Source organism: Salvelinus fontinalis, chromosome 3 (genome assembly GCF_029448725.1).
Source record: "Salvelinus fontinalis isolate EN_2023a chromosome 3, ASM2944872v1, whole genome shotgun sequence".
Lineage (NCBI taxonomy): Eukaryota > Metazoa > Chordata > Actinopteri > Salmoniformes > Salmonidae > Salvelinus > Salvelinus fontinalis.
The window spans coordinates 12,694,305-12,706,052 of record NC_074667.1 but is presented as its reverse complement, the minus strand read 5'-3'; the positions used below and the strand labels follow the sequence as shown (position 1 = coordinate 12,706,052).

General features: G+C 43.7%; 1 protein-coding gene across 1 annotated transcript; it reads left to right on the top strand.

Annotated features, from left to right (window-relative positions):
• Nucleotides 1–1,835: 1,835 nt before the first annotated feature.
• On the top strand, nt 1,836–5,533 carry LOC129839141 (transmembrane protein 121-like). The gene has a single exon (XM_055906419.1). It carries the CDS (start codon nt 3,862–3,864, stop codon nt 4,891–4,893), a length of 1,032 nt encoding a protein of 343 aa, XP_055762394.1. The 5' UTR covers nt 1,836–3,861; the 3' UTR covers nt 4,894–5,533.
• The last annotated feature ends 6,215 nt before the right edge of the window (nt 5,534–11,748 follow it).

Here is an 11,748-nt window from a genome sequence, read left to right as displayed (position 1 = left end):
TCCAAAGGTATTTTTTCTCATTTTTCTCTCATTATTTCACCCAATTTATTGGAGGGTGAAGTCATATGTGTAATGCATGTTGTTGGCTGCTGTGGAACTGTCATATCGCCCTCGTAGTTTATTGCCTCTTTGAGATAATATGATTTGAGAACCTCACAATTTGCATTTGCGTCTCCCGTTTCATTACGGTAATGGAGTTAGCTCCACTTTGTGCACTTTGTGCATTGAAGAGAAGAAAGGGGTCTGGTGCCAGTTGCAATTAAAGGAAGTTAGACACAATTGGAAATGAGAAGCCACTCCTTGGAGTTTCCATAGCAATAACCAACGGCATAAGGCATTGCCGTTATAATCACTTGGAAATGAAATACAAACAAGCTGTTATTCCTTTTGATATGTTCTAACATCCCTAGTCCCATTATCCCTGTTAAAATATAATGACATTGTCAGTCAGAAAGCACTTTAGCTCTCGCTGAAAGCTTTCACAGAGTCATTGTGACTGATTATACATAATTGTATATTTTGAAGTGGTTTCGGCTGTGATGATGTTGCCCATGAGAAAAGCCATAAGAATATATCCAAACAAGTCTTAACGAAACATGTAATGGAACCAAAGTGTTATTTTTATTAGTGATTAAAATGATTTTTATTGTTATGGCACAGTCAAATTGACAGATTAAACAACACATTAAAACATTTAAGAGATACAATTAAGAGTTTACTAATGAAAAATAAGTGGTCACCTCAGTCAAACACCAATCCTGATTTCAGGGAGTATTTCTTAGAAAAAGGAAACTACAGTTAAGGTAAAAAGGGACTAAATGATTTCCCTGCAGAGAGAGAGAGAGAGAGAGAGAGAGGCTACAAAGCACAATTAACACACGTATCTACTTGGTGGAAAACACTTTCCATTTCTACTCGGATACAGACAGTGCATCACTACAGTGGGTATGGACGATAGGCTGTCTCTGCTTCACTGGTGTTTAGATAGTGTAATATAAGCATTCACGACAGGGAAAGTGGCTGGAGCCAATGACACGCGATCCAATAAACTGATGGCCGGTGGCAGTGGCTTTACTGACACCCCCCTCCAACCCCACTCAAGCCCCCCGCCTGTGCGCTCATATTTGGGAGTAATGCATCACATAACCTGTCCCCTGTGGGGTGTCTTAACAGTCTGATGTTAGGATTTATGCCAAGCGATCAAACATGCCTTATTAGCCTAGCGTAGCCTAGCGCTGGGGCTACGCTCCCCCACACCGGCTCAAAGACCTAGTGTGGCGCTAGCCCTCCCTCTCTCCTTCCCCATTTATTATTACATGCTTAATTATCCTAGCGAAGCGCTGGGGCTAGGCAGCTAGCTCCTTCACACACTGCTAGCCCTCCCTCTTGCCCATTTATTATTTACGCTTGACGATCCCTCTGTTAATTCTGGAAAAGAGGAGTCTTTCATCAATTATGAAATAGCCTGTCTGTCCAAAAGGAGAGATTGTGATGTTGAGGTTCAGGTAAAGGCTTGTAATGAGTCGGCATGAATTATCAGGCATAGAAATAGGATTTCTGGAACAGGCATCCTCATTTAAGTAAATGGTCATGTTAATGTTCCATGATTCTATTTCTAAGTTATTGATGACTCTATTTCTATGCTCCCCTATCGCTATTGTTATAAATTGTGTATAATTGCACCCACATTTTGTAGGGATGGTGGTATATTAAGTGCTCTGAGTATCTCGTCTCTCACCACTGTGATTCAGTGTTCCCTTAAAGAAATCAGTGCAAAGGTTCTGAAAGAGCAGCCAAGGCTTAGCCTTCCCCTTCTCCTCTCACACACATACGCATGCACACACACACAGGGAGCCGCTGGGGACGTGTGGATCACTCATTACGCTGGAGTGTGTGTGGGGGTGTGTGTTACTCGTCTCAGTGGAGTGTGTATGTGATTTGTATGTCTTTGAATCCCCCCCCCCAGAGCGTCTTTGCCCTCCCCTGATAAAAGGAGGATCTCAACATCTGAGGGGTTGGGTGGACTTCACAGCAGGGATCAGTCACTCTGAAGAAGAGGGACGGAGGGATTTAAAGAGCATGGGCCAGGAGTGGAAAAGAAGGGATGAAAAAAGAGAAGAGAACTTGATGTCAGGAGGCAGCTCACACATGACCATCACCATCGCTCCCTTACATCCTTGTCTCTCCTTCCCTCACTCTCTCTCTCTCCTCCTGCAGCTGTGGCTTTCTGAGCATGCCTCTTCGACATCCAACGGCTGAGCACACACGAGTGGGGGAAGGAAGAGAAGCAAGAGAGGGGCGAAAAGAGATTCCAGCAGACCTAGTTTGGGAAGGCACATACAAACAGCACCTCAAGTAGGAGCAAGGAGGGCAAATATTTAGAGATTTTCACATTAAAGGACATTTGAAACTGGGAGAGTTGACAATGCTGTGACAAAGTGATGGCCATTCGCAAGTCCTTTTCGGAGGGGGAAAGAAGATGAGAAAGGAGTGAAAAGAGCTTTTCGTTGATGGCTGTGTTTCTCAATGGGCAGTGGGGCACGTCCGGCATTCGATGGTTGACCGCACTCCGGTGGACATTCTAGGACACTCACCTAGAACGGATCGTCGATCAAAGGGACACATTCTTTTTATTGTTCCACCTGAATCTCCGCATTAGGAGCTTTCGGTCGTCAAGAGGAGAGCATCTTTGAAGTGAGAGCACTTGTTATTGAAGAAGACAAGAGGCGTGTTGTTTTTCAGGGATTCAACTTCAAAGATAAACTTTTCCACGTCCTTTCTTTTTGAGGTTGCACACACAGGTCCCTGTTCCCTTCTATGACTCAAAAGGGGTGTGCGGGGGATGATTTTGTGGGTCAACAGAAACATAGCGTTGGAATCGCAGTTGTTCGTTTCCTTTTGTCAACACAATATATTGGGAATATCACAGTGTTGGGAACGTGCGAGGATTACAATGGAGACGAAACCTATAATTTGTTGCAGTGGATATCCAATACTCACATAATGAACCCTATCCATCATGTTTTTTCCCTCCATGCCACTGTATGGAATTAGTGCTGGGGTTGGCAATTCCACATTGGCATCAAACCGGAAATGTAATGCTGCGAATCATTATGATTGATTATGACTGGAGACGTAAGTGTAAGTGCATTGCTGAATCCATTGCGCTTTTTGTTACTGCTTGGAAGAGCTCCGGGATAATTTTTTATGCGGCAACTTATCTACAATGTCCAACATCTAAAATGATATCAACCACTGACAGGATTACAAGAACATTAAAGTAATAAAAGATCAATTCCAAGTTACTGCAGACACTAAAGGACTACAAATCGATGATGTGGAGGCATTGTGTTTAGAATGTAGAGTTATAGAGTTAGGGCTAAAAATATTATATTTCGATTTTTATTAGGATCCCTAGGCAGCAATGCAGTTTCAAATTTAATCTGCTTGACTGTATCCCTGCTTCTTGAGTACTGAATTGAGGTTGAAGGATAACTATTCATATTTATGAGGGTGTTTTGGGGGAACTGATGGCAGGTCATGCAAGTGGACCTGACTTTGTACAAACAGGCATCTGATGGGACTACAACTATCTGAACCAAATGGTGGTATATACCTGATTCAACCAACAGGACTAAAATGAGCTGATGAACAGAGAGAGTTACCACAAATTTATTATAATACCCAACCCTCTTTGAACCCAGGCTTTTGCTTTGACGCACAACTTTCATTTATTTATTAACTTGTTTTTCTTGGACCTATATCTTTTTCTTGGAACTTCATTTTTGTTTGACCTTTGTTTCGTCTTTTGTCTTGGATCTTGGTTTCCCTCTTTTCCTGGACGTTCACCACCTGGTCAGTATGGTGCCACCACCACCCGCCAACAAGCTTCATGTGTGCTTGTCGGCTGTCTTGATCATGGGCAGCATGGCGCTGATGGACGCCTACTTGGTGGAGCAGAACCAGGGGCCCAGGAAGATCGGTGTGTGCATCATGGTCCTCGTGGGGGACATCTGCTTCCTCATCGTCCTACGCTACGTGGCTGTGTGGGTGGGTTCTGAGGTGCGAACCTCCAAGCGTGGCTACGCCATGATCCTATGGTTCTTCTACGTCTTTGTCCTGGAGATCAAGGTCTACTTCGTCTACCAGAACTACAAGGCCGAGGACGGAAAGGGGAGAAGTTTGGACGGTTGGACTGGCGGCGGCGGCGTGGATGGTGTGGCACGGAAAGCGCTGACATTGCTTCTGTCCATTTGCGTGCCCGTGGTCTACGTCACGTTGGTGGCCATCGACCACATGGAGTACGTGCGGCCGCAGAGGAAGAAGGAGGAGATCCGGTGTCGACTCTTCTGGGTGGTGGTGGACTTGCTCGATGTCCTGGACGTGCAGGCCAACCTATGGGAGCCTCAGAGGAGAGGGCTCCCCCTATGGGTGGAGGGACTCATGTTCTTCTACTGCTACATCCTGCTGCTGGTGCTGCCGTGCGTGTCGCTGAGCGAGATCAGCATGCAAGGGGTGAACATCGTGCCCCATAAGATGATGCTCTATCCGATTCTCAGCCTGGTGACTATTAACATCATCACTCTCTTCATTCGAGGTGGGAACATGATTTTCTATAGGGACTCCAGGGTGTCTGGGATACTGATGGGTAAAAATGTGATCGCCATTGTTCTCAAGACATGCAGTTTCGTCCAGTATCGGAGGCATCTCGGCGAGGTCCCGTCTCCCGCCCTTGGGGTTGAGATGCAGAAGAATTGCATTGTCCACGGCCCAAAAGTGACTATGCCTGTGCCCATGCCAATGCCCATGCCACCCCAAGTAGTGATTCAAGACTTCACAACGTTTCCCGAAGAGATGGTGTGTGTGAGTGACAGAGAGGTTGAGCAAACGTGACACAGGTCTGGGTGAGAAAGTAATAAAGATACATAACACATTATAAGCTTAATTATAGCACATTATAAAATACTCATTCATGCGTATAACAAGTTATTAAGCATGATGCCTGCAGGGTTTTAGTAAAGTGTCACTAGAACAGTTGACACAAGGAAGCAGTGTAGAGTCACGACAAGTAGGGTCACAAACATTTCCTTGGACCAGGGAGGAAATTACTATAGGGAGAAGTGAATGTGCCCCTCCCAATAATGATGATCTAATGAAGAACAAAAAACAAAAATGAAAGGTTAAAGGGATACTTATACTTGTTTAAGATATTGTGCAGAACAAAGTATGATGTACCTTTTAATTTGAGGATGATTTTTGTCTCTTTGTGTACCTGTAAAACTACCTAAAAATATAAATGTGAGGTGCTGGATACAGTAAATGAAAGATATTCCGCACACTCTACTGATCATTGCTGTGTTTATTATTCATTTTAGTATTGTAAAGAGGCAGTTCAATGAACAGTAGAGTACCTTCACTCTGACCGGTCCGCCTTTCCAAATTGTTTTCGTTCTCTAATGCTGTTTGAGTGTCAATGTGAACCATTTCTATTGAATGACTTGTCTTTGATAAATGAGCCCTGTATTGAAAGAGTTCAGGTTGTGGTTGTTATGTATTTTGCATTCGATTAACTTCTCTAGGATATGTGGGACGCTAATGTCCCACTTGGCCAAAAGCCAGTAAAAATGCAGAGCGCCAAATTCAAATATATTACTATAAAAATCAAACTTTCATGAAATCACACATGAAAGACACCAAATTACAGCTACACTTGTTGTGAATCCAGCCAACATGTCAGAATTCAAATAGGCTTTTCGGCAAAAGCAAATGATGCTATTATCTGAGGATAGCACAATAGTAAGCAAAGACAGAGAAGCATATTTCAACCATGCAGGCGCGACACAAAAGGCAGAAATAAAAATATAATTCATGCCTTACCTTTGACAAGCTTCTGTTGTTGGCACTCCAATATGTCCCATAAACATCACAAATGGTCCTTTTGTTCGATTAATTCCGTCGATATATATCCAAAATGTCCATTTATTTGGCACGTTTGATCCAGAAAAACACCGGTTCCAACTTGCTCAAACGTGACTACAAAATATCTCAAAGGTTACCTGTAAACTTTGCCAAAAAATGTCAAACTACTTTTGTAATACAACTTTAGGTATTTTTTAACGTTAATAATCGATACAATTGAAGACGGGATGATCTGTGTTCAATACAGGATTAAAACCAACTATAGCTAGCTTTCTGGTCACGCGCTTCTATCTAACAGGACACTTCATGTGACTCTTGTTCAAGATGGCCGTACTTCTTCATTACACAAAGGAATAACCTCAACCAATTTCTCAAGACTGTTGACATCCAGTGGAAGTGGTAGGAACTGCAAGCAGGTCCCTTAGAAATCTGGTTTCCCAATTAACTCTAATTGAAAAGAGAGTGACTTCAAAAAAAATAATTCTGAATGGTTTGTCCTCTGGGTTTCAACTGCTAAATAAGTTCTGTTATACTCACAGACATGATTCAAACAGTTTTAGAAACGTCAGAGTGTTTTCTATCCAACTCTACTAACAATATGCATATCTTCTGGGGATGAGTAGCTGGCAGTTGAATTTGGGTATGCTTTTCATCCAAATGTGAAAATGCCGCCCCCTATCCTAGAGAAGTTAAGCGATATGCGTAACACTGAAGAGCTTTAAAAGAAAAAATAGCAATTTAAAGCATTTCTTTTCCAATAATTTTGCTAAGTAAAGTTGCCTTTTTTCTTACACAATTTCTTACTGTTCACTGTGGTCAACAAAATAAGATTGAAGAACATACTTAAATGCGACTGGAATATGTGTGCTCAAAAATAGGCCTTTATCAAATATGTACTGAATATGAAAATGAGAGACGTCTGCTAACTTGTTCTGACATGCGCTTATGACGCTGAGCTTTTTAGGTAAGCTGTACGTGTATGATCGCAAAGACAGATATTTGTGTTGAAAGAAGACGTTTTATCAAAAGAGAGAGATTCTACACACATTCGTGTTCAGACAGAGAAATCACAAGACAACTTCTGTCCTGTGAAAACGACATATTTTTTAAAATAATTGAGGCATGGCTGTTCTCTTCACTTCATTCACCCTCAGAAGATGCGTTGACCTTTTTCAAAAGTAGAATTTCAGTATACATAAGAAAAACTATATCGAGTGCATAATTAACCCAAAGAGATTGGATTTGGCAATCAGTGCTCCCTCAAAAAATAAGGGCATGACGCCTCTGCATTCAGTGTTGGTCGAGAATATATTCCGACTCACAGTATGAGCTCCATGTTTGAGAAATGTAACTAATACACAATATCAAAATTCTGCTTACAGTTTTCTCAGAAAGACCATGCTGCATAATTGGTGTGGTATCCATGGCTACCAAATACCTTATGATGACTGTGATATCTGCAGTATGAGGAAGATAAGTTAACAATTACTTAAGTGTCACTAGCTAGATCATTACATTTCCTTCTGTATTGTTCTCTGATGTTGTTTTACAAATCAATTCAAATCAAATCTTATTTGTCACATACACATGGTTAGCAGATGTTAATGCGAGTGTAGCGAAGTGCTTGTGCTTCTAGTTCCGACAATGCAGTAATAACCAACAAGTAATCTAACCTAACAATTCCACAAGTACTACCTTATACACACAAGTGTAAAGGGATAAAGAATATGTACATAAAGATATATGAATGAGTGATGGTACAGAACGGCATAGGCAAGATGCAGTAGATGGTATAGAGTACAGTATATACATATGAGATGAGTAATGTAGGGTATATAAACATAAAGTGGCATAGTTTAAAGTGGCTAGTGATACATGTATTACATAAAGATGGCAAGATGCAGTAGATGATATAGAGTACAGTATATATATATACATATGAGATGAGTAATGTAGGGTATGTAAACATTATATTAAGTGGCATTGTTTAAAGTGGCTAGTGATACATTTTTACATAATTTCCATCAATTCCCATTATTAAAGTGGCTGGAGTTGAGTCAGTATGTTGGCAGCGGCCACTAAATGTTAGTGGTGGCTGTTTAACAGTCTGATGGCCTTGAGATAGAAGCTGTTTTTCAGTCTCTCGGTCCCTGCTTTGATGCACCTGTACTGACCTCGCCTTCTGGATGATAGCGGGGTGAACAGGCAGTGGCTCGGGTGGTTGTTGTCCTTGATGATCTTTATGGCCTTCCTGTGACATCGGGTGGTGCAGGTGTCCTGGAGGGCAGGTAGTTTGCCCCCGGTGATGCGTTGTGCAGGGCTCACTACCCTCTGGAGAGCCTTACGGTTGTGGGCGGAGCAGTTTCCGTACCAGGCGGTGATACAGCCCGACAGGATGCTCTCGATTGTGCATCTGTAGAAGTTTGTGAGTGGTTTTGGTGACAAGCCGAATTTCTTCAACTTCATGATGCTGCGGCTTCTTCACAACGCTGTCTGTGTGGGTGGACCAATTCAGTTTGTCCGTGATGTGTACACCAAGGAACTTAAAGCTTTCCACCTTCTCCACTACTGTCCCGTCGATGTGGATAGGGGGATGCTCCCTCTGCTGTTTCCTGAAGTCCACATTCATCTCCTTTGATTTGTTGACGTTGAGTGTGAGGTTATATTCCTGACACCATACTCTGAAGGGCCCTCACCTCCTCCCTGTAGGCCGTCTTGTCGTTGTTGGTAATCAAGCCTACCACTGTAGTGTCGTCCGCAAACTTGATGATTGAGTTGGAGGCGTGCATGGCCAAACAGTCGTGGGTGAACAGGGAGTACAGGGGAGGGCTCAGAACGCACCCTTGTGGGGCCCCAGTGTTGAGGATCCGCGGGGTGGAGATGTTGTTACCTACCCTCACCACCTGGGGGCGGCCCGTCAGGAAGTCCAGGTCCCAGTTGCACAGGGCAGGTTCGAAACCCAGGGTCTCGAGCTTGATGACGAGTTTAGAGGGTACAATGGTGTTAAATGCTGAGCTGTAGTCGATGAACAGCCTTCTCACATAGGTATTCCTCTTGCATAGATGGGTTAGGGCAGTGTGCAGTTTGGTTGCGATTGCGTCGTCTGTGGACCTATTGGGTCGGTAAGCAAATTGGAGTGGGTCTAGGGTGTCAGGTAGGGTGGAGGTGATATGGTCCTTGACTAGTCTCTCAAAGCACTTCATGATGACGGAAGTGAGTGCTACGGGGCGGTAGTCATTTAGCTCAGTTACCTTAGCTTTCTTGGGAACAGGAACAATGGTGGCCCTCTTGAAGCATGTGGGAACAGCAGACTGGGATAAGAATTGATTGAATATGTCCTTAAACACACCAGCCAGCTGGTCTGCGCATGCTCTGAGGACGTGGCTGGGAATGCCGTCTGGGCCTGCAGCCTTGCGAGGGTTAACACGTTTAAATGTTTTACTCACCTCGGCTGCAGTGAAGGAGAGCCCGCAGGTTTTGGTAGCGGGCCGTGTCAGTGGCACTGTATTGTCCTCAAAGCGAGCAAAAAAGTTATTTAGTCTGTCTGGGAGCAAGACATCGTGGTCCGCGACAGGGCTGGTTTTCTTTTTGTAATCCGTGATTGACTGTAGACCCTGCCACATACCTCTTGTATTACAATGCCTTTACATCAGCACTCTTCATTTACGGTTAGGCTTTGAACCCTTAAAAGCACATTATTTATAGAGTAAGTATTACAGTATGCAGGCAATGTTCAAACGAAATATTCCATCTCACAATTTATTCCTCACTTTTTGGACCCTAAGGGAAAATAATAAAATACAATAAACTTCATTTAAATATGATCAAGGACACAATGTACACTGCTGCTGGGCAGTTATTCCTGTTGTAGGAGGTGTCTGTTGCTGAGGTTGTCTATAAGGAATGGGTAAGTGAAATGGAATTCATTGAAAGTACATCAACCATTAATACAACGTAATTATGGAATGCAGTTAATATAGAGTGCAGTGGTCTTAAGGTCCTCTGATGGGTCAAATTCTGCACAGCATAGTGCTTCTCCCTGATGCTGCATACTCAATGTTAAAAAGGAAATGGACCCCTATTGCCACTCCCAATCCCATGGAGATGTCCTCCTGCTCTTCAGTGAGTAGCTCCTCTCTGTCCAGGAAGAGTTGGATGTGGCTTAGAGGGATTCCCCTCTATTGGTACGGTAGGTGATGGGAACTTAAAACACGGTAAGCCAACTTGGATCTTCTAAGAGGAGGTAGGGAAGGATCCAAATGGCCCGCAGTGACATTGAGACCTTAAAATGGAGGGGGTGTAATAAAGACGCTAGATTAGAATAAATACAATGAGAACGGCTGCATACTGTAAAGGGTACATAAGGATTGTCATGACGGATCATTGGGACCGAGGTTAAAGGAGCAGACCTAGTCAGTTGCATAATTAGAGACGGTCCTGTTATACTGCTGGAAATGTGATGGAATAACAATGTGAGAAAAGCATATACCAGCCTGCACATTATGGTCTGGGCAGGCACAATGATGCCCACCCTGTCTGGTCTCAACGAGGGGTACTTTTGAATGAGCGCTGTGCACACATCCACGTATTGCCGGGTAGTGGAGTACCTAAAGCATAAGAGAAACGTACAAGATTACATTTGGACTAACAATTCAAATGACATTGATTGTTGGTGTTGATTATCATCAAGTAAAAGTGTAGTATTTGCTATGCTATTAGCTGCAGTGATTATGACAAGATAATATAGAGAGGGAGAGTTTGGCGGACAGGTGTAACAGAACACACAATAATCACACTGTAAATACATTCATTCACCATTCAGTTACAAGTGGGGAAGATAAATAACAAAGAAGACACAATAATCACACTGCAAATACATCCAAATTCTTTATAGAGGCTAACCTGTTTGTAGATCCATAGTGTGCTATTTTTCACATTGTCTTGCTTTAATCTGAAATACAGAGGACAGTCCCAATACACCAGTGTGAAAGACATACATTAAACACATAAACATGAGTAACATTAGTTGATATCAAATGTAACATCTAATCGGTTTTCTTTTTCAATTTCTTTCTCAAGTTTAACATAACCTAGATTGGGAAATCTCTCTCTCTCTCTCTCTTACCTGTTTGTGGAGGCTGTGGAAAGATCGATGCTGTAGACGAGAAGCAGGTACAGGGAGTGAACATGAATAACGGGCCGGCCGAGGCATGGGCGTGGTAGCCTGACGATCCGCTTGAGGTGTGAAAGCCTGACGATCCTGCTGAGGCGTGTGAGCCCGACGAGCCGGCTGAAGCGTTGGAGCCTGATGGGCCAGATGAGGCATGACGTGGGATTGGAGCCCGATAAGCTGGCTGAGGCGTAGGAGCCAGGCGAGACGGCTGAGGCATGACGTGGGATGGGAGCCTGCCGACCCAACCGGGACAAGGAAACCTCTCGAGCCAGCTAAGGAACCCCCGGTTCCATTGGTGGCGGCATCCGGACCCGACATCACCAACAAAACAAAAAACAAAAACCTCCCTGATCCTTCGTATAGTGGTGTCAGCATTCTGTAAAGATCGACGCTGGAGACGAGAAGCAGGTACAGGGAGTGAACATTTAATAACCACGGACAGGAACCGAATACGTGTCTGGACAGGGGAAACGGAAACGACAATTAGGTTGACACACGGATGAAACAGACAGATATAGGAAAGGCAATCAAAACGTGAAGGAGTTCAGGTGAGTCCAATGAGCACAGATGCGCGTAATGATGGTGACATATGTGCGTAATGCAAGGCCGCCTGGCGCCCTCGAGCTCCAGAGAGGGAGAGCGGGAGCAGGCGTGAC